Source organism: Meles meles, chromosome 20, assembly GCF_922984935.1.
Source record: "Meles meles chromosome 20, mMelMel3.1 paternal haplotype, whole genome shotgun sequence".
NCBI classification, from domain to species: Eukaryota; Metazoa; Chordata; class Mammalia; order Carnivora; family Mustelidae; genus Meles; species Meles meles.
In genome coordinates this window covers 18,489,687-18,513,523 of record NC_060085.1, presented here as the reverse complement: position 1 = coordinate 18,513,523, position 23,837 = coordinate 18,489,687, and the positions used below count along the sequence as shown (strand labels likewise).

The following is a 23,837-nucleotide window of genomic DNA, read 5'->3' as shown; positions in this document are numbered from 1 at the left end:
TGAGACACCTTCTCTGGGGTTTGACAGTCAAGGCACCCTTCCTGTCTCCCCTTAGGGTGACAGAGGACTGAAAGGGGCTGTGGGTGAGGCCGGAGAGAAGGTGAGTGCACCCCAGGGGTCTCTCTGAGCCCCAGAGGGTCTGGGGTCAGACTCAGCTCTGAGCTGTCCTGTTCCATCAGGGTGAACGTGGATCGCCCGGCCCAGTGGGACCCCAGGTGAGCCCTCTGACCCCAAAGCCCGTGCCCGGCTGACTCGAGTTCTGCGCCCCTTCCTGCTTCTGACTTCTCAGCCTAGACTTCCCCTGCCCCCGACCTCTCCTCACGTAATTGCTGCTCATGCAGGCTCTAACTCTCAACCCCTGGGACCTGCTTTGAACTTCTTGACCCTACTGAACTGACCTTGACTTCCACTGACATGGTCTCTGTCGTCCCACTGAGTTTGACCCCTGCCACCTGAATCTTGGCCTTTCGCACCCTCTCTCTAGCACCCTTACCGTCTCTAGCCCTTGTTTGCCACGATCTCCCGCCCTCACCCCCTGGACCAGCATGTCCGCTCTTCTTCCCCAGGGGCTGCCCGGAGTGGCTGGACGTCCTGGACCCGAGGGGCCCGAAGTGAGTCTATAACCGTGGTGGGACTGGGAGAAGGCTTTTCACGTGTTCCTCCCACTCTGGCTTCATACTTTTTCCATATGCAGGGGCCACCGGGACCCGCCGGCCGCCGAGGAGAGAAGGTGGGTCATTGCCTGGGGGCTGGTCCTCTCCCCACCCTCCCACCCCTGCTCCATACTAGGGATTTTGGCCAGTGGGACATTGGGAACATGGATTCCTAGATGGGTCTCTGACCCATCCCCGCCTCTGTCCTTTTTCCACAGGGGGAGCCTGGTCGCCCTGGGGACCCTGGAGTGGTGAGCAAAGGGCGGATGGGGCTTTGGGCACAGCTCCTTGCACACTGGCCTGCGTGTAGACCAGTGTTCCAGGCCAGGACCCTGTAACCTTGGGGCCCTGGGTAGGCTAAGAGCTCTGTGACTCTCCTTATGCTACAACACACCTCCTGACTCCTGGCTGTCTCCTGTGACCCTGTGACCGTCACATAGGTCATAGGCTCCATGTAACCCCTGCCTGGCTCCCAGCCGGGCAGAGACGTCGGGACAGAGATGAGCTCTGTGACTTGCAGTTTGATGTAACCCCATCCCCAGTCAGTCACAGTACTGCGGTGCCCAGGTGTGGCCAAGCATGTCTGTCCTATTTGTTTTCAGGGACCTGATGGTGCAGGGGCCAAAGGAGAGAAGGTAATTTTGGCAAGAGGGAAAGGAGGCTGACACAGGGTTGAGGTCAAGGTAACAGTGCCTGCCGGAGGCCCCTGAGGGGCAGGATTGCTGGATCAAGGTGGCGGTGGGGTCTGGTTCATGGGACTTGGAGCTGGTGCTGATGGTTGATGGCCTTTGTCACCTCTAGGGAGATGTGGGGCCCCCTGGGCCCAGAGGAGCAGCAGGAGTCAAAGGGGAGCGGGTGAGTGAGGGGACAGGGTCTAGGGGGTCGGGCAGGTGAAGACTGTGCTCCCTGACTTCTGATCCTTCCATCCCAGGGCCCACCCGGCTCGGTTCTTCCTGGAGACCCTGGCCCCAAGGGAGACCCTGGAGACCGGGTGAGTAAACGTGGGATTGGGGGGTGTGACAGAAGGAGATGAGGTAGTACCTGGGAGCCCCAAATGAGTCCAGTTCCCCTCTTCCATGCCCTGCAGGGTCCCGTTGGCCTCACCGGAAGAGCAGGACCCCCGGTGAGTACCTGTGACTTTGGGTAACCTGGAGGTTTCTGGGGTTACCACCCCTCAAGAGTTGGCTGCTACCTGCGTCCCGGTCACCTCACTTCTGCCTCCTCCACAGGGTGACTTGGGGCCTCCTGGAGAGAAGGGAGACCCGGGGAGGCCTGGCTCCCCAGGACCTGTCGGCCCCCGAGGACGAGACGTAAGAAAGCTGGAGTTGGGGGCAGGGGTTTCTGAGGGACAGGGGAGTAGGGTGTTGTCAGACTCGTGGGGGATCTGGGGACCGGGGCTAATTCTCCTGTCTCACAGGGTGAAGTTGGAGAGAAAGGTGACGAGGGCCCCCCGGTGAGACTCCTTCCCACTGTGATTTCCGAACCCCTGCCCTTGAACTAGGATCCCACTGGGCTGGGGGCGCCACCGGGTCATCCAGTCCATTCCCCTGCCTGCTGTCCAGCTGGCGCCAGAGCCTTCTCTGCCCTTCTCCCCGAGTCAGGTTGAGTCCAACCCACCTGCTCAGTGTGGCTTTCTCTCCGTCACCAGGGTGATCCAGGTTTGCCTGGAAAAGCTGGCGAGCGTGGCCTTCGGGTGAGGCTGGAAGGGCGAAGTGAGGGGGTGCTGGAGAGTCTGGAAGGAGGCATGGGGTGATGAGAAACTCTGGCATGGTTTGGGGTGATGGGGAACCTGGGGCAGTGTAGGGGGGTGGGTCATGGGAAGCCTGTGACATACTGGGAGGGCCTGTCTAAGGCCATCTGCTCTTCCCAGGGGGCACCTGGAGCTCGGGGGCCTGTGGGTGAGAAGGGAGACCAAGGAGATCCTGGAGAGGATGGACGAAATGTGAGTCCTAACCCCTGACCCCAACTTCAACCATCGGTTCGCAGCCCAACCCTGCAATGCTAGGTCCTCACAGTTTGCTGGGACCCCTTCATCACAACCCCCAAAGGCCTCCAGGATCCCCATGAGTCCTCAGTTTGTGCCCCAAACTCCCTGAAACTGCCGGCTATCTTGGTGATCCTGACGCCCTGACTTTCTGCAGGGGAGTCCTGGACCGTCTGGACCCAAGGGGGACCGTGGGGAGCCGGTGAGTAGTGCCAGTGTCCTGGGCTCTGGAGGAATGCAGATTTCCAGTGTTTGGTCTGGTCAGTGACCATGTAAGGGCCCTGAAGGTCAAGGTGGGGAGCACTGATGGCCACCTTCGGGTCCAGCCTGCCTTCTGGGGGTTGGTATTGGGGTGCTTCAGGGAATCTAGGGGCAGAATTGAGGCTGGGGCAGAGCTGAGCCACGCCCTGGGAGCTTGGAGCATCTTATTGCCCATAATCATTTCCTTCCCCAGGGTCCCCCAGGACTCCCTGGACGGCCGGTAAGGGTTGAGCTGAGTCTGGTCCACTGTCCTCTCCCTTGCCTGCCCCTGTTGACGCTGTATGGTGTCCCTTCAATCCTTCCAGTGGGATGGGATGGTTCCCGTGTCCCCCATGGCCTCCTGATAGCTCCACTGACCCCACAGCCCCTCACTGGCCCCGCTTCTCCTTGTTGAACCATTCACGGGCCATTCCTCCTGACAGGTGGAGCCGGGACTTGGAGCTGGAGAGAAGGTATCAGGGTCTGGGGGTGGAGGGGGGCTCGGAGCACAGGAAGCATCCCAGTGCCTCCACGACTGGGCGTGCCTGCGACCATAGGGCTGTTCCTTCAACAAGCTCGTCTCTGCCACAGGGAGAACCTGGGGACCGTGGACAGGAGGGTCCTCGAGGACCCAAGGGTGACCCAGGCCCCCCTGGAGCCTCTGGGGAGAGGGTGAGTGTGATTGGTCCCTGGAGGAAATGTGGGTCTGGGAAGGCCTGGTCTGATTTCTTCCTCCCCTTATCCTCAGGGTGTCAGTGGACTTCGGGGGCCCCCAGGCCCGCAGGTGAGTGATGCTCTTTGCCCCAGAAGCCTCAGTCCCCCTCCTCCCCTCATCTCTCATCTGACCTTATTCTCCCCAGGGAGACCCAGGTGTCCGAGGCCCAGCAGGAGAGAAGGTGAGAGGGCAGGGAGGGTTTTTAGCCGTGAGCCAGGCTCTTAGGTCTGTCTTATCCTTTGTGGCCTCTTACCTCTCTGTTTTCCTCAGGGTGATCGGGGTCCACCTGGCCTAGATGGCCGTGGTGGGCTAGATGGGAAACCAGGAGCCCCTGGCCCCCCCGGGCTGAACGTGAGTTGTGATGGTCATTGCCTGGTCATGCCCCCCTTCCCTCTTCATGTGACCCCAGCCTCATCTGGGTCTTCTTGGTCTTGAGCTCTGGGGACAGATGGGGTATTTGTGGCTTCTCCTAGACCCCTCCCGGGTGGGGGGGCGTGAGTGCCTCTCAGGCCCCGAGTTCGCAGGAATTAGTGGCCATGTCAGCAGGTGGTCCTCCTGAGCCCGCAATCACTGCAGACTCCCTGACTTTGAGTTTCTCCTCAGGGTGCTACGGGCAAAGCTGGAGACCCAGGGAGAGACGTAAGTGATGGGAGATGTCAGGACGGAGGGCAGCTCAGGGTCTGGTCATCACACCGCAGCATCAGTGGGAGCAGTGGGAGCTGGTCCAGCCCTGTGCCTGGCAGGCAGGCTCTAGCAGGGTCCAGCTTTCTGACCTTCTCTGCCTTGGCCTGAGGAGGTCCCCCAAGTCCTGGAGTTTCTTCCCTGGGGAGTTTTAGTAGGGGACCCCTAACCAATGGGGTCTCTGCCTCAGGGGATCTCAATGGAACCTCCAAATTTTAGAGGTCTCTGCCCTCAAGGAGGATCTTAGTGGGGTCCTCCCCAGTCCACGGGTGTGCTTTGGGGGCTCTCTTAGTGGCTCTTTCAGTACTAGCAAAGACTTTTTCCAGGGGCTTCCGGGCCTCCGAGGAGAACATGGCCCCCCTGGCCCGCCTGGCCCCCCTGGAGCCCAGGTGAGACTGAGATTTCATGGTTCCCTTTCTTTTTTTAAAGTTCATTTACGTACTTCTTTAAATGACCTCAGTAATCTCTACACCCCCCATGGGACTTGAATTCATGATTCTGAGTTCAAGAGTCACACACTACCAATTGTGCCAGCGGGGCACCCCCTTCCTGTCCTCCCCCAGGCCCTGACTCCTGATCAGTGATCTGTCCCCACAGGGAAAGCCTGGAGAGGACGGCAAGCCTGGCCTGAACGGGAAAAACGTGAGTGTCCAGAGCAGACACAGGGACGGGTGCACACAGCCCAGGTGTGCAGACACACATGGGCCACACGCGCAGACCCCTGCTGAGATGCGTCCACACTCACACATACTCCCGGACCCACACATACTCCCTGAAACACACCTCCACGTGCACACGCGTGCAGTCGCACGGACGGTGAGCCATGGGGCCATGCTAACCGATGCCCAGATGGGCTGACAGCTGCCACGATCACACACAGCCAGGGGCACAGGCAAAGAGCCATGGGCACAGACGGAGGAGGGGTGCAGACGTACTGGTGTGAAGCCACGTTCAGGGATACTTGGAGACGTGTTGGCACGCAGGTGCCTCCACCCAGCCCACATAGGTGCCGAGACGTATGTGGAACCCAGGCCACATGTGGACTTGCGTTGAAGTATGGTGAGACACACATCCGAGGCTCTGGCATGTGACCCACGCAGTTATATCCACAGTCACTCGTACGCACATGGCCAGGTGTATCGAGATGACACACACAAGACTTGTGGGCAGATCCTGGGACATACAGATGATTCTCAAGGCACCAAGGACATGCGGACACACGTCTGTCCCACATAAACGTGTATGTGGCCATATGTAGACGTGGGTGAAGGCGTGCAGACAGACAAAGACACCTACTAAGTGTCACCTGCCAGGACACACAGACAGACCCATGCAAGGCTACACACGCTGACGCACACACGTGCACACACATGTCCAGAGGCACGCAGATGTGGAGCTACATCTGGAAAGCCAGAGACAGAGGCCATGGGCAGTTACCTGCGAGGTGAGCAGAGCCCCGTAGGTGTGCCCTCCGAGTGCCACAGTGCACTCATACAGTCCCAGGCCCTGCTCTGAGCCACACGGAGGCTTGGAACTACCGGCCCAGACATAAGGTCATCTGAGGCCCGCCACGCCAGTGTCTTGCAGCCAGACAGCAATGAAAGTGAATGTGAATTCTTCTGATGTTATGTGATGTGAATCTTCTGCCCACAGGGAGAACCTGGAGACCCTGGAGAAGATGGGAGGAAGGTAAAGCCCCTCACTTGGAGTCTGCTTTGGCCCCAGATGAGGGCCCTGTGTAAAGCGCTCTTGTCTTCCTCAGGGAGAGAGGGGAGATTCGGGCGCCCCTGGGAGAGAGGTGAGTACTGGATTCTTCTGTGATCTGACCCCAGATCCCGACTCTGCAGTGTCCGGCAGACCCCGGGGTCTCGGGGTCCTGATGCTGGCTGTGTCCTCCACAGGGTCGCGATGGTCCCAAGGGTGAGCGTGGCGCTCCTGGTAGCCCGGGACTCCAGGGCCCCCCAGGCCTCCCAGGGCAGATGGGCCCCTCTGGGCAGGTGAGTACCCAGGAGGGGAGTTCCAGGTCTTGGGAGTGACAGGGGCCATTATGTTCCAGCCGGACACCCTCCTGGGATGCGGTGATCCTGTGTGACCGCTTTGTGTTCTGTCCTATCTCAGGGTTTTCCTGGGGTTCCAGGAAACGCAGGCCCCAAGGTGAGTGTGCGTATGGTGGGTCAAGGGCATGATGAAGGCTAAGCAAGGTTGGGGCATTTCTTCCACCTGATCATTCTTCCTTCTCAGGGTGACCGTGGGGAGACTGGACCCAAAGGGGAACAGGTGAGGTCCCTACCTTTTTCACGTACCTAGGCAGCTGAAGCTCACAGCTAGGCACACACACTTCCCCCAGAAACTGGGTCCAGCAGCTTGTCTCTTGGTGTCTCCAGGGCCTCCCTGGAGAGCGTGGCCTGAGAGGAGATCCCGGGAGCGTAGGGGTGAGTGAAGCCTCAGGCCCCGGTTCTTGACTCGAAGCTGCAGGCATGAGGGAGCCGCCCCTCCCTGCTCCCCCTTGCCGTGAGGCCCCACGGGTTCTGTGCTGTGCGCTCAGTCCCCTGCCCTCCTGGGGTTCCCACAGCCGATATTCAGGGTGCCGGGCAATGGGGACATGCCAGGGAGGGGCTTCTAGAGCCCCGGGTCCCCTGCACCGGTGCTAAAGGGTCCTGTGGGCCAGAGGCCTGGGGAAGAAGGTATGGAAGCTTCTCTGAGGGCCGCCCCTCACCCCAGCTTCTGTCCCCAGAATGTGGAGCGGTTGCTGGAAACGATTGGCATCAAGGTAGGTTGTTTGGAGGCTGGGAGTGGGGACACATGGGGAGCCCCATGGAGCTAGTGGTGCCCAAATGGCCGAGCGGGGGGAGCCTGGGTGGGTGCAGGGTCAGGCCCTGTTTCCCCAAGTCGTTGCCATCACTCAGACGTCTACCCTGCGGGAGATCACGGAGACCTGGAATGAGAGCTCCGGCAGCTTCCTGCCCATTTCTGAGCGGCGCCGTGGCCCTAAGGGGGAGCCAGGCGAGCGGGGCCCCCCCGGCAAGGAGGTGTGTGTGTCTGCGGGTGGGCGGGGGCGCCCTGGGGACGGCATCATTGCGCAGCTGGCCGCACATTCACTCTTCTGCTCACCCAGGGCCCCACCGGCTTCTCTGGAGAACGCGGGCTGAAGGGAGATCGCGGAGACCCTGGCCCTCAGGGGCCACCAGGCCTAGCCCTTGGAGAAAGGGGCCCCCCTGGACCTCCTGGCCTTGCTGGGGAGCCAGGAAAGCCTGGCATTCCTGGGCTCCCAGGCCGGGCTGGGGGCGCGGGGGAAGCAGGGAGGCCAGGAGAGAGGGTGAGTGAGGCTAGCCAAGGAGGGCTGGGGATGTGGGCCCAGGAGGAGCTGGATGCCCCATGGACATGGCTCTCACCCGATGTTTGCATCTCAGGGAGAACGGGGAGAGAAAGGAGAACGCGGAGAGCAGGTGAGCTGAGGGGGCTTCCAGGGTGGGGCTGCCTGGGCGCCGTGCTGGGACAGCCCTGCCATTTCCTTCTTCTCCGCAGGGGAGAGACGGCCCTCCTGGCCTCCCTGGACCTCCTGGACCCCCTGGCCCCAAGGTGACTAGCCCGGCCCTGCCCTAAATCTGTGACTCTTGGTACAGGAGGCCACCATTAACTCAGGCCCCAGAAACTCCATGTGGTGTCTCTGACCCAAACCACGGTGGGATCCTGCGAGTGGGGATGACCCCTCCATGACTCTGTGACAGGTGCCTCTCTCCCTTGTGACCTTGTACGTGTAGGTGGCTGGGGAGGAGCCAGGGCCAGGACTCTCTGGAATGCAAGGACCCCCTGGATTCAAGGGCGCCAAGGTCAGTGTGTGGGATCAGTTGGGGGCCCACCCTCTGCCCTGGCACCAGGGCCTAGCTTGACGTGTCATCCCTACAGGGGGAGCCAGGCAGTGATGGCGACCGAGGCCCCAAGGGAGACCGGGTGAGGCCTGACCCTCCACCCCACACCGTGCTTCCTGTTCCTTTAAGGGAGCCCACAAGGGGTGGTGTGTCCGTGGGTGCACGGTAGTGACTGGGGGCTCAGGACCTGCCTTTCTGCTTGCAGGGTGTGCCGGGCCTCAAGGGAGACCGGGGAGAGCCCGGACAGAGGGGTCTTGATGGCAACCCGGTGAGTCTGCGCCATGGCCCAGCCCCCCCAACCTCCCTCCGCTGGCCCGGCCCGTGCCAGCCCCAGTCTCTTACAGTGCAGTCTGGCCTGGAGTCTGCACTGCCTGGGACTGTCTGGGGGAGTGCAGGGATGGGGAAATGAAGAGGGACCGTGTGGCCTTAAATCTGTTCTCTCCAGGGCCTACCGGGAGAGCGTGGGGTGGCTGGACCCGAAGGGAAGCCGGTAAGTTGGGGGCGCGGCCTGGCTCGGGCGCCCAGGGACAGCTGCTCTGTGCCATGTGCTGGCTACTCTGGGCACATGTCACTAGTGACAGGGGCGTCGTGCCCACGAGCCTGGACGTGAGTGCAGCCATGTGACCTCTGTGTGTGTGTGTGTGTGTGTGTGTGTGTGTAGGCCAGTATGTATTATCCCTGAGGAACCATCCTTGGGTGGGGGGTGGGGGGTGATCTACGCCTTGGGGGGAAAGTGGCAGCCTATAGGCGGGCTCCAGAAGGTGGGAGCAGGCCCAAGTGAGGCCCAGAGTGAGACTCAGCAGCCCCCTTCTCTATCCAGGGTTTGCAAGGTCCTAGGGGGACCCCTGGCCCAGCGGTAAGTACCCTAGCATCCTCCCCTGCTCCTGCCCCCATCCTACCCCAGCCCACAGGGGATGTACTTCCTGAGTTTCTCTGGTGGCCTGGCACTGGCTCCCCCTCATCGGACTCCTTCTCTCTCCAACAGGGGGGCCATGGAGACCCTGGGCCGCCCGGTGCCCCGGTGAGTCACAGGAGACACTGCCTGGTGGGGTGGGCTGGGCGTTGGTCCCCACTGCTGAGCCTGGCCTCGTTTGTGTGACTCTCCAAGCCTGGGTGGATAACTCTGACCCTGTCCCCTGGTCTTACTACTTTTTTTCTAGGGCCTTGCTGGTCCCGCAGGACCCCAGGGTCCTTCTGGCCTGAAGGTGAGTACGGGTATGTGCAGGTGTGTGGCTGACAGGAAGAGGCGGGTCATCGGAGCCGGGTCCACACCAGGGAGGTTGTCGTCCTGCAGTGGGGCTGAGCACCGCGGTGTCCCCTCCCTCCCTGGGGCCTTTGCTCATGGACAGGGGCTGAGGAGCCTCTTGTCCTTCTGTGGGTGATGTGGTCTCTGGGTTTTTGGCAGGGGGAGCCCGGAGAGACAGGACCACCGGGACGGGTGAGTGGCCCAGGTCATGGGTGAGAGCCATGGGGAGCTGGATGGGTGCATAGGCCTCACTCTGAACTCTTTCTTCGCCCAGGGTCTGCCTGGACCCACTGGAGCCGTGGGACTTCCCGGCCCTCCTGGACCTTCAGGCTTGGTGGTGAGTGAGGTCCCTGCAGGGACACCGTGTCCTGCTCTCTGAGTTCCACGTTCTCCCCTGTCCCCCTCACATCTGATTTGTCTCCCTTAGGGTCCTCAGGGGGCGCCAGGTTTGCCTGGACAAGTGGTGAGTCCTGGGGGTTGAGGCCGGGCTCCAGGGGTCAGGAGTTGGCGGGCAGGCCCCTGACAGAGCTCCTCCTTCGCAGGGGGAGACGGGAAAGCCGGGAGCCCCAGGTCGTGATGGTGCCGGTGGAAAAGATGGGGACAGAGGAGCTCCTGGCGTGCCGGTGTGTGTTCGGGGGGAGGCTCACTTCAGGCTTGTGACGGGTGCCTGTGTGGGGAGGGTGAGGAGAGCAGGGCCCCAGGACTGGGGTTGGGGGGAGGCCCTGAGTCCTTCTCTCTGCTCTGTCACAGGGGTCACCAGGTCTGCCCGGCCCTGTTGGACCTAAAGGAGAGCCTGGATCCATGGGGGCTCCTGGACAGGTGATCCTGACCCTGACCCCGATCCCCTGTCCCTCACCATATCTAGTGCTGGCCTCCTATCCGGGATGGTGGTGGGGCCGGGGAGAAGGCAGGGGATGAGGTAACTCACTGGGCATTCCCCGCAGGCTGTGGTCGGGCTCCCTGGAGCAAAGGGAGAGAAGGTGAGTGTGGGGGAGACCTGGGGGAGGGGCCAAGTGCTGGAGGCTGAGGCATCTGCCTGACCCGTGTCCCATTATCAGGGAGCACCTGGGGGCCTCGCGGGAGACCTGGTAGGAGAGCCGGTGAGTGTCGAGCCTCCAACAGCATTGTTCACCCATCCGCATGACCCTCGGCTTCCGTAATAAGGGTCGCATTTGACCCTGGGCCTCGTGCCTCCTTCCTTGAGTATCCTCTACCAGTGACCCCAATGCCCGTGCTGTTTCCTGTCCCTTCTCTACAGGGGGCCAAAGGTGACCGAGGACTGCCAGGGCCTCGGGGTGAGAAGGTGAGCTGGGCCCGGCCCCAGGGCCAGAGCACTGGGTCGAGGGGGGCCAGGCCAGGTGTCTAGACGCCCTTACCACCCTTTCTGTGCAGGGTGAAGCAGGCCGTGCAGGGGAGCCTGGAGACCCTGGGGAAGATGTGAGTCTGGGGTCTGGGCAAGTCTGAGCTTGGGAGGAGGAGTGCAGTTGTGGACCTGAGGCTGCATTCCCGGGCCTGTGTACCTTCCAGCATTCAGGATCCTGCTTCTGGGGCACACGGGGATCAATCCTCTTGGCTTCCATGCTCCTGGGGTGGGGGGTGAGGGCGCCATCTTTGCTTCCTGGTCCCTGTTTCCGGTCTCCTGCTCCTCGGTGTGTCTGAGCGCACGTGAGTGGTTCCTATCTGCTGCCCCTGGGCTCAGGACATGGCACAGTTCCTGCGGGTTTCTCCTTGGTCACCTGCTTATGCTTCCCGGGTCCCCTGGCCCTGGAGTTCTGGCTCTCAGCTCCCTGCGCTGGGGTGGCTCTGAGTTCCTGCACTGGCATGCTCATAGGATGTCCCATCTGTGCTCACATCCAAGGTCCCCAAGCCCCTGGTCCTGTGTGAGCACTACGTGTCCATAGTCACGCCCAAACTCCCCTGTATCTGTGCTCACAGCTGAGCTGCCCTCTGTGCCCTCACCATGGTCACCTCTGAGCTCCTGTGAGTCAGTCCTTGTGTACATGTCTGAGTCCTGTGTCTCCAGGAGCACATCTAAGCAGCCCTGGGAATATTCTTGGGCCACGTCTCAGCTCTGGGTTCATGTTCCTCCTCTTAAGTGCTATTTATTTCACTATTTTAGGGTCAAAAAGGGGCTCCTGGACTCAAGGGTAATAAGGTACGTGTACCCTGTAGTGTCTCTGGTGGAGGTCATGTTTCTGAGACTCCCTGGGCCTGACCTGACCCTTCTCTCCCTTGAAGGGTGACCCAGGAGTGGGGGTCCAGGGCCCTCCTGGGCCAGCTGGTCCTCTAGGTCTGAAGGTAAGTTGATGCCCCATCTCCAGTGGTGGGCAGTGGGCAGGGAACGCCCTGGAAGGGTGAAGAAGACTGCGTTCGGGGACTAGTTCTGGGAAGGAGCCCTGTGGGGACCACGCCTCCCTCTGCTGTCTCTGTTCCAGGGAGATGTGGGCCCTCCTGGCCCCCCTGGTGCTCCTGGTGTTGTCGGATTCCCCGGTCAGACAGGCCCTCGAGGAGAGATGGGTCAACCAGGCCCCAGTGGAGAGCGGGTAAGCATGCTGGAAGCAGCTTGTGGGGACTTGGTGACTTCAGGACCTCTGAATCTGGTAGTGGGTGAGCAGGTGACCAGAAGGCGGCCCAGGCCCTGCCTCGGGGGCTCCCAGTCTTGGAGGGGCCAAGGGGGAGGAAGGTCCCCAAGTCACTCTCTTCTGCTTTCCTTCATTGTTCCGGTAGGGTCTGGCAGGTCTCCCTGGGAGAGAGGGAGCCCCAGGTCCCTTAGGGCCACCTGGACCACCAGGGTCAACGGTGAGTAGAAGAGCCCCAACGTCCCATGTGTCTGATTCCTGTGGGTTGGGGTCTGTCCACATGGGGACCGGGACACACTTCATGGCCGGGTGTGTGCATGTGCCTTTGAGGGGCACAGAACCCTCACCTTATTCTGCCCACAGGGAGCGCCCGGGGCCTCTGGACTCAAAGGAGACAAGGTAGACGGGACAAGGCTGCTGGCTCCCCTGTATCCATCACCCCCCGTACCTCTGCTGACCCCCATCACCCCTGCAATCTCCACTGACCCACATCACCCTTCCCGCCTCCACTGAACCCCATCCCCCCTGCCTCCACTGACCGCTGTCACCCCACAACCTCACTGACCTGTCACCCCTACAAACTCCACTGACCCCTGTCACCCCCTGCAACCTCCATTGACCCCTGTCACCCCTCCCGCCTCCACTGACCCGTCACCCCTCTTGCCTCCACTGACCCCCAATCACCCCTACAACTACTCCATTGACCCCTGTCAACCCTCCTGCCTCCACTGACCCCCATCACCCCTATAACCTCCACTGACCCATCACCCCCTCCTGCATCCACTGACCCCCATCACCCTATCTGTCCCCCTCTGTCCCCCACTGATTCCCTTTGGATATCCCCGGTACCCTCTTGTTCTCCAGGGAGACCCTGGAGCAGGTCTGCCTGGGACCCGCGGCGAGCGTGGGGAACCAGGTGTCCGGGTATGTATGTCCCTCTCTGCAGCCACATCTCCCTTTAGCACAGCTCTCACTTCTGATTTCCAACTTCTGAGTCAATGAACTTCATGTCACCTTCCAGGGTGAAGATGGCCGGCCCGGCCCGGAGGGACCCCGAGGACTCATGGTGGGTCCCCTTGGGGAAAGTGCCAGCGGTGTGCCTTCTGTCCCCTGCCTGTACCCTCTGTGCCTTTGGAGCACGTTCTGTAGCCCTCTGACACTTTTTATGTACTCTCTGGTCCTTTATCTCTCTTATCCCCTGGGTCCCCTGGGTCTTCCCCTGCCCCCTGAGCGGTCTCTCCACCAGTGTCCCCAAACTCCCTTAGCTCACTGTTGTCTTCTCATACAGGGGCCTCCAGGCAGCCGGGGTGAGCGTGGGGAGAAGGTAAGGACGGGGGGGGGGGAAGAGCCCCTGGGGTGAGCGGGGGTGGGGCTAGATCCTGTAATTCAGGACTTGGAACCCCTCTGCTTTGGAGAGATTCACACTCTTCACCCAACAGGGTGACGCTGGAGCCTCAGGGCTAAAGGGTGACAAGGTGAGTGTGGGCACAGGGGAGGGCAGAGGCAGCGACTAAGGGTGCTCTGGACCCCTCTGACAGCCCCCTGTCCACTCAGGGTGACGCAGCCATGGCTGTGGGGCCCCCAGGGCCACGGGGTGCCAAGGGGGACATGGTGAGTAGATCTGGCCCATGTCCAAACTGGGTCTCGCTTCGGTGTGGGAAGGGCTTCTCGGGGGGCTGGGCCAGGGGATCTGAGAGCTGAAGCTCAGATGGTCCAGACCCTGACCCTGACTTCTGGCCCCCAACCCAGGGTGAACGAGGGCTTCCAGGCATAGATGGTGACAAAGGACCTCGTGGAGACAGTGGGAACCCTGGGGAGAAGGTACAGGGAAGGGGGGGATACTTTGTGCGGGGTCAGGAGAGGGTTTCTCTGGGCTGTGGGGGCTCTGTTGAGGGTCTGTGAGGATAGGAAGGGAGGATGGGGGGCTTTTGGGAAGGGCTAGAGGGAAGGGGGTTCAGGAGGCTGTAGTGACTCTGTGGGGTGGCTGAGAGGATGGGGGCTCTCCAGAGGGGTCGAGGACCTCCATGTGAGGTCACCAGGGAGCTCTGTGGAACGTAGCTCAAGGAGAGGCCCTCTGGGAACAGACAAGGAGCTTCTCAGGGGTCAGGGATACTCCAGGTGGGTTTGGGGGCCCCATGGTAGGAGGGAGGGACACAGATCTGAGAGCCTAGGCTGAGAACTGAGCCCCGCTGGGGGCAGTGGGTGGGAGCAGCTCTGGCTATAGCTCCCCTCACCTGGCAGGTTCCTGTCATACTCCAAACCCCGAGCCTGGTCTGGTCCTGATTGTGCCCTTCTCCCGGTCACACCCACAGGGCACCAAAGGAGAGCCTGGTGACAAGGGTACAGCCGGGTTGCTGGGAGCTCGTGGACTCACGGGACCCAAGGTCAGCCCCACCCCAGGCATAGACCCAGAACCACCCATCACATACATCTGTCTTGTGGGTGTCCTCTGATCGTTGGAGGGTTTCCAGCCTGCCTTGCTGTTGGCCGCATGTGTGTTCACATGGGATCTGTGTGCAGCCTGGGAGTCCCCATGAGGCATGGGGGACAGTCACACTGAAGGACTGCCCTCCCCAATCTGTGCTTCCCACAGGGTGAGCCTGGCATCGCAGGGAGCCCAGGTGACCCGGTAAGTCGCCCATGCTCCCACAGAGATGCCCTACCCCACAGGGTCCCTGTCCTCATGTGGTGGCCTTTGACCTTACAGTGACTGATGCTCTTGTGGTGTCCTCATGCTGCCTGGGGGCCCCCACCTTCACAGTAACTGCTGTGATGATCCCACATGGTGACCCCTGCCCTGGGGAAGCCCTGCCCTGGCAGCAGCTCTGGCCTCCAGCTGTAACTCTCACCCCATGATGTTCCCTGTTCCTCTCATCCAGAATGGTTCCCCTGGATCCCCCCGTCCTTCCTTGACTTCATATTGACCCCTCTCCTCACTAGGGATCCCCAGGAAAGGACGGAGCCCCTGGTGTCCGGGGAGACAAAGGAGATATTGGCTTCATGGGTCCCCGGGGTCTCAAGGTGGGAAGGGGCGCTGAGGTGTTTTCCTGGCTGGGGCGGGGGGGGGGGGTTGATGTTGGAGGGCAAGGTATCAGGGGTCGGAGGTCAGATATCTGGGGTCAAATGTGGGATATTAGGTTAGGAGTTGGAAGGTCAGCGGTTAGAGTGTCTGAGGGCAATTTGGAAAGTGGTTATGTGATCAGGGGCTTGGTTATAAGGTGATCTATCTGGAAGTGACTTTTCCATTTGCTTCTTCCCCACAGGGTGAACGAGGGGTAAAGGGAGCCTGTGGCCTTGATGGAGAAAAGGGAGATAAGGTATGGAGGTGATGGGGATGTGGGTGGCTGCGGGGCCTGGGCTTGCGTCTGACTCCCCCACCTGATGCCTACAGGGAGAACCTGGTACCCCAGGCCGCCCTGGGCTGGCAGGACGCAAGGGAGATATGGTGAGTGTGGGACACCGGGGATGGGAAGAGGATGGGTGGGCCAGGGCCCAGCTCATGTTTTCTCTTTTCTAGGGGGAGCCGGGGCTACCAGGCCAGTCGGGGGCCCCTGGGAAGGAGGGCCTGATTGGTCCCAAGGTATGGGGTCTTTCAACAGCGGTTGTAAGGGGGTCAGAATGGGGCAGGGAAGATCACAGTAGGGTGATGGGAGTTTCATATCAAAAGGGCTGTGGAGGGGCGCCTGGGTGGCTCAGTGGGTTAAGCCGCTGCCTTCGGCTCAGGTCATGATCTCGGGGTCGTGGGATCAAGCCCCGCATCAGGCTCTCTGCTCATCAGGGAGCCTGCTTCCTCCTCTCTCTCTGCCTGTCTCTCTGCCTACTTGTGATCTGTCTGTCAAATAAATAAATAAAATATTAAAAAAAAAAAAGGGCTGTGGAGAGTTGGGACATTGAGGGGTAGAGTGAGGTTGGTCTTGAGGTTTAGGTCGGGGTCACAGTGGGATTTAAGATTAAGGGATGAGACGTGAGGTGAGGAGATGTGTATCAGGACTAAGGGGTCAGGAGGGGAGGCTGGAGTGTCCATATAAAGAAAATAGGTGAGATTAGGACAAGGGGTATGATAGTAAAGTCAGGGTCACGGGGAGCACGGCAGACTGAGGGTCCTGGGAGGGTAGGGTCACAGGTGCTTGGGCATGGAAGATTGTGGCCATTGGGTCAAGGGGCTTGCGGCTGTTGAGCTGAGGAGGTCAAGGCAGATGGTCTGTCATGCTTCTTTCCATTTCCAGGGTGATCGAGGCTTTGATGGGCAGCTGGGACCCAAGGGTGACCAGGGCGAGAAAGGGGAGCGGGTAAGTTAAGACCAAGGTCATGGTAAACTAAGGAGAGACTGTCCTTTCTGGAGGTTCTTCCATCTTTGGGGGCTTTGATCACTGACACTGACCTGTCTCTCCACAGGGGCCCCCAGGAACTGGGGGCTTCCCAGGTCCTCGGGGCAGTGATGGCTCTAGTGGTCCTCCTGGGCCACCCGGCAGTGTTGGTCCCAAAGGCCCTGAAGGACTTCAGGGCCAGAAGGTAGTAAAGAGCTTGGAGTCTGACTCCTGACCCCTGAACCTCCCCGACTTCTGACTTCTGCTGTCTCTGACTGGTCTCTTGGTCCTTGCGTCTGATAGGGTGAGCGAGGCCCCCCTGGAGAGAGAGTGGTGGGTGCCCCTGGAGCCCCTGGGACCCCTGGAGAGAGAGGAGAGCAGGTGAGTGGGGATTCCTGGGCATAGGGCCTGAGACCAGGGTGACCTCTGGTGTCCTTAAGATCAGAGGTCACAGCCAGGTCCCATCCATTGTGCATAGGGGCGGCCAGGGCCCCCCGGCCCCCGCGGGGAGAAGGGAGAAGCTGCGTTGACAGTAAGTGTAGGCCTGGGTGGGCTGGGTCCCACCTCCTGCACCCGGGACCCCCTGGGCCTGGGCCTCTGACTCAGGGCTGTCTCTCCATGCTCCCTGGATCATGGGCCTCCTGTCTCTCCCGTGATCCATGGGTGCCTCATGATCCCCTGTGGTCTTGTGCTCCCAGGAGGGTGACATCCGAGGCTTGGTGCGTCAGGAGATGAGTCAGCATTGCGGTGAGTGCAGCCCAGCCCAGAGCCTCCTGGGTCCCGTTCCTAATCCATCCCAGCTCCCCTAGACTGGGGCAGGCAGGGTCCCCAGAACTTAGGGGGCTGGCACAGTCAAGGAGATGGACAGAGATGGATAGAAAGGTGGAAGGATGGGGCGCCTGGGTGGCTCAGTGGGTTAAAGCCTCTGCCTTCAGCTCAGGTCATGATCTCAGGGTCCTGGGATCGAGCCCCGCATTGGGCTCTCTTCTCAGCGGGGAGCCTGCTTCCCTTCCTCTCTCTCTCTCTGCCTGCCTCTCTGCCTACTTGTGATCTCTGTCAAATAAATAAAATCTTTAAAAAAAAAAAGAAAGGTGGAAGGACGTCTGTGCTTCCGGACAGACATGCCGACAGGACTTTCCCATAGGGTCCCTAGCAGCCCAGTGTGGTGGCGCGTAGAAGGTGGAGGTGGGAGCAGCCAGCTGGGGGTCAGAGAGTGAAGCTCTGTCTGCTCCTGTCCGTCTGACTGCTCCCATACCTTCTCCACGCCCGGCGGTTTCGACTGTCTCTCTCTGTCCCCCTTCCTCTCTCTCTGTTTCCTTCCCATTCTTTCTCTCCCTCCATCGGTCTCTCTGTCCCTCTCTCTTGCGGTCCTTCTCTGTCCATCTCTGCCTCCCTGGGTGTGTCCCTCTGTCTCTCCCCCTGCCGCTGTTCCATATTTGTCTCCTGCTGTCTGTCCTTATTTCTCTCCCTGCCCTCCTCTGCCCTCTCCAGCCTGCCAGGGCCAGTTCATCGCATCTGGATCACGTGAGTCATTTTCTGGTATCTTCTGCTCCCGGAACTTTGCTCATCCCAGACCCTCCTGTGCCCATCACCTGGGTCCACTCAGCAGGGGCTTGACTGGGTGGCCACCATTATGACCCCAAGGCCCTGTGCCCGTTGCTCCAGGACCCCTCCCTAGCTATGCTGCAGACACTGCGGGCCCTCAGCTCCACGCCGTGCCCGTGCTCCGGGTTTCTCACGCGGAGGAGGAAGGTGAGGACAGCTGGATGGGGGGTGGAGGGCCCGTGCAGGGTGGTGGGGGCGCAGACCCATGCAGCGTTGCTCCCGCACGCGGGGCAATGCCACGTGCATGGGGCAGTACGGAGGGCACAGCGCAGACATGGCGCATGTGCCGGAGACCAGGGCTGGCCGCCCTGCCCCCAGGGCCAGGGTTGGGCAATGTGAACATGGCCCTGCGGTGGCCTCACTCCCAGGACCCCTCACCCTCTGTGCAGGCCAGGTGCCCCCTGAGGACGACGAGTACGAATACTCTGAGTACTCCGTGGAGGAGTACCAGGTCCCGGAAGCTGCTCCAGCCAGCGCCGGTGAGAGCGGGGGCTGGCCCGGAAAGGTTCGGGGACAGGCAACAGAACCCCCCCAGTCCCTCTCTGACGGCCTCCAGCCCTGCTGACCTCCTGACCCCTCACTGGCCCTAGACCCCTGCTTGCTTCCGCTGGATGAGGGCTCCTGTACGGCCTACACCCTGCGCTGGTATCATCGGGCGGCGGCAGGTGGCACAGAGGCTTGTCACCCCTTTGTCTATGGCGGCTGTGGAGGGAATGCCAACCGTTTCGGGACCCGCGAGGCCTGTGAGCGCCGCTGCCCGCCCCGCGTGGTCCAGAGCCAGGGAACAGGTATGGGCCTACCTCTCCACCCTGGACACTGAGCCCACCCAGATCAGGTCCTGGTCAGGGTCTCAGGTTGGAGCCCCCTCAGATGGGGGACCTGGGACAGACCCCCAGACCAAGGAGCTAAACAGAGAACCCTCGCTGTGGGGCCCCCTCCATGCTCCCTCCTCCAGGGACCTGAGTGAGGATCCCCTCTGTGAGGTCAGACCCCACCCCTGCCGTGCCCCCAGCTGCCCCACCGATCCTTTGCCCAGTGCCTCTCTGGGGCCTACGTGCTGGGTAAGGCCAGATGGCTGAAGACAGCTCCCCATTTGCCACACCGCACTCCACCGTAGGTGCTGCCCGGAGCTGAGGCCTAGGTGACCAGCTGAGACTCAGCGTCCCCTGGAGGAGTCCTGCTGTCCCTCCCCTTGGTGCTAGAGGCCTGTGTGCACGTGAGCGTGCATGAGCGTGTCCGTTATTTCAGTGACTTGGTCCGTGGGTCTAGCCTTCCCCCCTGTGGACAAACCCCCATTGTGGCTCCTGCCTCCCCAGCAGATGATTCAGTGTGGGGGTGGCTGTGGGCAGGGAGCGGATGTGACTGCATCTGACCCGCCCCTTGACCCAGGCCTGTGATGACATGGTGCTGATTTGGGGGGGGGGGGCGCATTAAAGCTGCTGTTTTAAAAGGCCCCTGTTGTGACTCTTTGGGGAGATGGGGGTGGCAGGGGTCAGGTTTGCCCTGGGAGGTCAGTACTATCCTGCATGGGTGCACAGTCTCTCTGTCCGGCCCTTGCCTCTGTCCTGTGACCCTCCGTCCCCAACTTGTCCCCAGAAAGGCATAGACCAAGTGGGGATTGAGGACACGTCCTCACGGCCCCCCAGGAAGGGATGAGTCAGAGGTGGGGGGCTGCTTCATGCCAGGGGCCATGCCCCAGCTCCTACCTCAGGGGGCTGAGAGAGATAAATGGGCCGTGACGGGGGCAGAGGGCTGGACCACAGCACCACACGGCCTGAACCCCGCCGCAGGCAGCCCCGTTGGCCCCACCTTGTCCTGGAGGAGGCTGCTGCTGGTAGGACTGGGGTGGCTCTGGGTGGGATGGGCAGGGCCTTGGGGGCTGAGTGGATCTGGGATTTGGGCTGGTGGGGGTCTCTGGACCTGAAGGGGCCTTGGAGTCTCTGCTTGAAGACCCCCTTCCTGCTCTTCCTTGTCCTGGATCTGTGGCTCCCTCAGAACTCAGGCTCCTCTTTTGCCCTTCTGTGTTCTCTCTGTGTCTCTGCCTCCCTATTTTTTAAAAAGATTTTATTTATTTTTGGGGCACCTGCGTGGCTCAGTGGGTTAAAGCCTCTGCCTTCGGCTCAGGTCATGATTTCAGGGTCCTGGGATCGAGCCCCACATCGGGCTCTCTGCTCAGCAGGGAGCCTGCTTCCTCCTCTCTCTCTCTGCCTGCCTCTCTGCCTACTTGTGATCTCTGTCAAGTAAATAAATTTAAAAAAAAAAAGATTTTATTTATTTATTTGAGAGGGAATATGTATGCACGAGCAGGGGGAGGGGCAAAGGGAGAGGGAGAAGCAGACTCCCTGCTGAGCAGGGAGCTCCATGTGGGACTCGATCCCAGGACTCCCGGATCATGACCTGAGCCAAAGGCAGACGCTTAACTGACTGAGCCACCCAGGTGGCCCTGCATCCCTATTTTTATCACGTTGTCAGTGTCTGGGGTGGTTCCCACCTCTTTTTCTTCCAGTCTCCCTCTATTTTGGTTTGTCTCCTCCCTCTCCTTTCTCCCTCTTCCAGTCCCCCTCCCCAAGTGTATCTCTATCTCTGCATGTAGATCTAGCTTTGCTCTCCTTATCTCCTTGGCCCCTGCTCTGTCTAGCTCTGTCTTGATTTTCTCAGTCTCACTCTTGCTGTCTTGTCCTTTCATCTCTGTCTCTTCTATCTCTCTCCCTTCCCTGCCTGGCCTCTCTAATCTCTCTCTGTCTCTTTCCCTCAGTCTCCCTGTCTGTCTGCTTTCCCCATCCGTCTCCATCCATATGCCACGGCTGCCCAGAGCCCCTGCCCTAAACCTCTTTTTTCCTCGCAGCCTGACCACATGATGACCAGGTGGGCTCTGCTGGTGCTGATGGTCCTGACGTCGGGCAGGGCCCTGATTGTCCCCACGACCCCTCTCCCAGCCTTCCAGAACACTCCCCAGACCACTCCCCACCCCGTGACCTCGGAGAGCACCTCAGCCAGCACCACAGGCCCCTCCAGTGCTTGGGGCCACCCCAGCCCCAGCCCCGGCCCCCACCCAGGTCCCCGCCCGGGTCCCCGCATCACCCTCTCGCTGGATGTCCCCATTGGCCTCCTGCAGATCTTATTGGAGCAGGCTCGGGCCAGAGCTGTGAGGGAGCGAGCTGCCACCAATGCTCGCATCCTGGCCCAGGTTGGCCGCCGCTGAGCTGGAGAGTGGGGGTCACAATGATGGGGCCACCCTGGGTCAGGAGACCTGGAGGGCGGCGGCAGAGCAGGACGGCACTACATTGGGACATGGGGCACCCGGCCACCGCCCTGTGGGGTCACTGCCAGGTGGTGTCATATCACAGCTGAGTGCCTCTCAGAGCCACGGTGTGTCTGGACAGCCCCAAAGGTTGCCAGATTGGGGGGCGGCCAAATGGAGTCTTGCCACGCCTGGAGCCCCACAGACTTCCAGTATGTCTGGACAGCTTGGACACTACAGCGGAATGTCAGTGCTGGGTGGAGCCGCGCCATGTCTGGGTGGCCCACGGTCAAGAGCATCCGGACACTCAGTGTGCTTACTCTTGTGCCACTTTTAGGAACCTCAACACAGCAGCCCGACATGTTATCTGAGACCTATCTCAGTCTGCCTGAGACCAGACCTGCAGGTCTGCCCCGCCCCCCACAGGTCACCACACAGGGAGGTGCCCGTGGAGGGTCACACGCATGTCTTGTGCTCCCGGAGGCAGCACCCATCTCAGATAAAGGGGCGGTCGGGGGCATCTCCGGGCACAGGTGGCCAAATGCAGGAAGTCTGTGGCCATGGCAGCCTTGCCCTGTGGCAGGCATATGCGTGCATGGGTGACTGCGTCTCTGTGGCTCTGACAACGGTGACGCTGTGTGGGCAAGGTGGGGGCACGTGAGGGGGCTGTGCGGAACAGGGGCTTGTCCCCCAAGCCAGCATGAAGCGCGCTCAATGCACAGCCAGGCACTGTCCCACCCACGCGCCTGAACACCCAGCTGTGGCCCTTGGACACACGTGGCTCAGGCTGCTGGAACTCCAGCCCAGCTCTGCACCTCCCGCATCCAACTGTCCGGAGCAAAGGTGCTCATCTTTCCAAGACTCAGCTTCCTCCTCTGGAGAGCAGAGTGATGCCAGCGGGCTTCTCGTGAGCACCTGGTGACGGTATACGTGAAGGTTCTGGCATGCAGGAAAGAGCTCAATAAACGTCATGCCTGGAGAATGGGATGAACGAGGATCACAGTCGTGTGCACCCAGGCAGGGACAGTCAAGGGCTGAGTCACCACTGGCTACGCTGCCTCTCTGCCCACTCTCCCCAACCCCGCCCCATTTCACCGAGCTGGTCCCCTAGGTGTGGAAGGAATAGGTTTTCCCTAATCTCACACCACCAGCTCCATTGTGGGGCTGGAGATGGGACAGACCTTCTGAACGGTGTGGACAGGCTTGCCTGCAGATGGGGCAGAAACTCTAAGTAGTGTGGACAGCTCTGGCTGGAGACAAGGGCAGACCCTGGGCGGTAAGGACTGCTCCGGCTGTAGAGGGAGGCCACACGGGGCGGGAGCACGGCTGCCTGGGCTGGGGGCACTGTTGATCTCTCAAGTTGTGAGCGGCCCTGGGGGGCGGGCCCGGGGCGGGGCTGGGAAGGCGGGGCCACACGGGGCACACCGCAGCTCCCTCCGCGCCCGGAGGGCGGGGCTGCCCGGCTCCGGGCTGCAGGGGGCGGCGGCCCAGGGCCAGTTCGCTTGCAGGATGGACAGAGGCGAGGAGGGAGGCAGCGCCCTGACGGACCCCGGGTCAGGGAGCAGCAGGCGGGGTAGGCATGGGCGGCGGGGAGCGGGTGGAGGGGGTTGGGGGAAAGACCAGGGTGCAGCGGGGGTGGTGCTGGAAGAGGTGCGAGGGTGTTGGGGGGGTCTCTCTAGGTGTAGGGGTGCTTTGAGGAGACATCAGCCTGTCAGTGGCAAGGAGGAGGGGGAACACTGTCGCCTTGCAGGGGAGTGGGGGGAGCTGGGTCAAGGGGGAACTATAAATAGCTTCTCCCTCCAGCCCAGAAAGAGGGACAGCCAGCTGGAGCTGCCTGCGGCCCTCCTGCTCTGCCCTTTGCTGGCCTCCAAGGGGTCATGTTTGTCCAGGTCCCCCCTGAGGGATCACACATCATCTTGGGGAGGCCCAGAGGCTCATTTGGGAAATTTTTCATATGAAGTGGCTTTAGCTCTTGAACCAGAATTTCTAGGGCACCTACTGTGTGCCTTGAGTGGATCCTGACTGCTCTAAGCACCCACTCTGTGCTCTACCCTGGTCATGAACCTCTCTGAGCCCTTACTGTGTGCCTTGGCTGGCCCTGAGTCACTGAGCACCTACTATGTGCTCTGTGCCAACCTGGAATCAGCAAGTCAGACCAAGCAGGTCACAGTTTACAGGCTGCTCAGTCGCATGGCTCCATATCCCCAAACTGGAACCTCACCCCCAACCGCCATGAGCTCTGGGCCCAGGGAGATACCAGGGATGATCCTTGGCTTGAAGTGGCCAGAGGAAGCTGGAGCTCCTGGGAACTCCCTGAACCTCCCAGTGGCAGCAGAGGGGAGAGGAGGAGGGAAATCAAAGGGAAGGGAGGCAGTAGAGAGCAGCAAGCCCCTGCAGCCTGCCTGTTTCTGTGCAGGCCTGGGTTGTCAGTGCGCGGGTTGTTAGTGTGCGTGCACGTTGGGCTCTGTGTGCATGCTTCCATGCATGGGCATGTGGGTCTGTGTGGCATTCATTGAGGTCCCTGGGCCTTTATGTGGCAAAGTCTGGCCAGGACTGACCAGCAGATACAGGGATGGGGAAGCGGTTGAGCAGTGAGAACTGAGCATCTAGGACTTCAGCTACCCTTAGAGCTTGTAGCCAGGGACACTGGAGAGAGGTCCAGAGGTCAGTGCAGAGGGCACCACCGGAGCTAACCACGGGCAGGCCAGACAGCTTCA

The 23,837-nt window shown here is 61.0% G+C and overlaps 2 protein-coding genes across 2 annotated transcripts in view; both read left to right on the top strand.

Annotated features, from left to right (window-relative positions):
• The window catches only part of COL7A1 (collagen type VII alpha 1 chain), a 31,654-nt gene extending 12,345 nt beyond the window's left edge, over positions 1–19,309 (top strand). The window contains exons 42-118 of the mRNA XM_045991815.1: positions 56–100; positions 180–215; positions 567–611; positions 695–730; positions 872–904; positions 1,256–1,288; positions 1,455–1,508; positions 1,585–1,644; positions 1,741–1,776; positions 1,883–1,963; positions 2,071–2,106; positions 2,302–2,346; positions 2,524–2,595; positions 2,795–2,839; positions 3,092–3,118; positions 3,321–3,350; positions 3,469–3,549; positions 3,626–3,661; positions 3,738–3,773; positions 3,863–3,943; positions 4,196–4,231; positions 4,600–4,662; positions 4,871–4,915; positions 5,927–5,962; positions 6,036–6,071; positions 6,175–6,270; positions 6,392–6,427; positions 6,515–6,550; positions 6,658–6,705; positions 7,008–7,043; positions 7,180–7,302; positions 7,389–7,589; positions 7,684–7,719; positions 7,799–7,852; positions 8,035–8,103; positions 8,180–8,224; positions 8,348–8,410; positions 8,588–8,632; positions 8,963–8,998; positions 9,128–9,163; positions 9,303–9,347; positions 9,548–9,580; positions 9,663–9,725; positions 9,816–9,851; positions 9,931–10,011; positions 10,139–10,207; positions 10,333–10,368; positions 10,447–10,488; positions 10,647–10,691; positions 10,781–10,825; positions 11,508–11,543; positions 11,627–11,686; positions 11,824–11,931; positions 12,116–12,187; positions 12,331–12,366; positions 12,832–12,891; positions 12,989–13,033; positions 13,256–13,291; positions 13,407–13,442; positions 13,522–13,578; positions 13,717–13,788; positions 14,280–14,351; positions 14,561–14,596; positions 14,908–14,988; positions 15,231–15,284; positions 15,359–15,412; positions 15,485–15,547; positions 16,194–16,256; positions 16,363–16,479; positions 16,578–16,655; positions 16,753–16,806; positions 16,973–17,021; positions 17,766–17,798; positions 17,940–18,026; positions 18,269–18,358; positions 18,470–18,667; positions 18,997–19,309. Of these exons, the coding sequence (XP_045847771.1) occupies positions 56–100; positions 180–215; positions 567–611; positions 695–730; positions 872–904; positions 1,256–1,288; positions 1,455–1,508; positions 1,585–1,644; positions 1,741–1,776; positions 1,883–1,963; positions 2,071–2,106; positions 2,302–2,346; positions 2,524–2,595; positions 2,795–2,839; positions 3,092–3,118; positions 3,321–3,350; positions 3,469–3,549; positions 3,626–3,661; positions 3,738–3,773; positions 3,863–3,943; positions 4,196–4,231; positions 4,600–4,662; positions 4,871–4,915; positions 5,927–5,962; positions 6,036–6,071; positions 6,175–6,270; positions 6,392–6,427; positions 6,515–6,550; positions 6,658–6,705; positions 7,008–7,043; positions 7,180–7,302; positions 7,389–7,589; positions 7,684–7,719; positions 7,799–7,852; positions 8,035–8,103; positions 8,180–8,224; positions 8,348–8,410; positions 8,588–8,632; positions 8,963–8,998; positions 9,128–9,163; positions 9,303–9,347; positions 9,548–9,580; positions 9,663–9,725; positions 9,816–9,851; positions 9,931–10,011; positions 10,139–10,207; positions 10,333–10,368; positions 10,447–10,488; positions 10,647–10,691; positions 10,781–10,825; positions 11,508–11,543; positions 11,627–11,686; positions 11,824–11,931; positions 12,116–12,187; positions 12,331–12,366; positions 12,832–12,891; positions 12,989–13,033; positions 13,256–13,291; positions 13,407–13,442; positions 13,522–13,578; positions 13,717–13,788; positions 14,280–14,351; positions 14,561–14,596; positions 14,908–14,988; positions 15,231–15,284; positions 15,359–15,412; positions 15,485–15,547; positions 16,194–16,256; positions 16,363–16,479; positions 16,578–16,655; positions 16,753–16,806; positions 16,973–17,021; positions 17,766–17,798; positions 17,940–18,026; positions 18,269–18,358; positions 18,470–18,667; positions 18,997–19,013 (4,383 nt within the window). The 3' untranslated portion in view covers positions 19,014–19,309. The remainder of the gene's footprint in view (positions 1–55; positions 101–179; positions 216–566; positions 612–694; positions 731–871; positions 905–1,255; positions 1,289–1,454; positions 1,509–1,584; positions 1,645–1,740; positions 1,777–1,882; positions 1,964–2,070; positions 2,107–2,301; positions 2,347–2,523; positions 2,596–2,794; positions 2,840–3,091; positions 3,119–3,320; positions 3,351–3,468; positions 3,550–3,625; positions 3,662–3,737; positions 3,774–3,862; positions 3,944–4,195; positions 4,232–4,599; positions 4,663–4,870; positions 4,916–5,926; positions 5,963–6,035; positions 6,072–6,174; positions 6,271–6,391; positions 6,428–6,514; positions 6,551–6,657; positions 6,706–7,007; positions 7,044–7,179; positions 7,303–7,388; positions 7,590–7,683; positions 7,720–7,798; positions 7,853–8,034; positions 8,104–8,179; positions 8,225–8,347; positions 8,411–8,587; positions 8,633–8,962; positions 8,999–9,127; positions 9,164–9,302; positions 9,348–9,547; positions 9,581–9,662; positions 9,726–9,815; positions 9,852–9,930; positions 10,012–10,138; positions 10,208–10,332; positions 10,369–10,446; positions 10,489–10,646; positions 10,692–10,780; positions 10,826–11,507; positions 11,544–11,626; positions 11,687–11,823; positions 11,932–12,115; positions 12,188–12,330; positions 12,367–12,831; positions 12,892–12,988; positions 13,034–13,255; positions 13,292–13,406; positions 13,443–13,521; positions 13,579–13,716; positions 13,789–14,279; positions 14,352–14,560; positions 14,597–14,907; positions 14,989–15,230; positions 15,285–15,358; positions 15,413–15,484; positions 15,548–16,193; positions 16,257–16,362; positions 16,480–16,577; positions 16,656–16,752; positions 16,807–16,972; positions 17,022–17,765; positions 17,799–17,939; positions 18,027–18,268; positions 18,359–18,469; positions 18,668–18,996) is intronic.
• A 1,427-nt stretch (positions 19,310–20,736) lies between these two features.
• On the top strand, positions 20,737–21,081 carry UCN2 (urocortin 2). The gene has a single exon (XM_045990176.1). It carries the CDS (start codon positions 20,737–20,739, stop codon positions 21,079–21,081), a length of 345 nt encoding a protein of 114 aa, XP_045846132.1.
• The last annotated feature ends 2,756 nt before the right edge of the window (positions 21,082–23,837 follow it).

Bases quoted from the DNA above. Each gene is read 5' to 3' on its own strand.
- UCN2 (XM_045990176.1), top strand. From the start codon at position 20,737: ATGACCAGGTGGGCTCTGCTGGTGCTGATGGTCCTGACGTCGGGCAGG.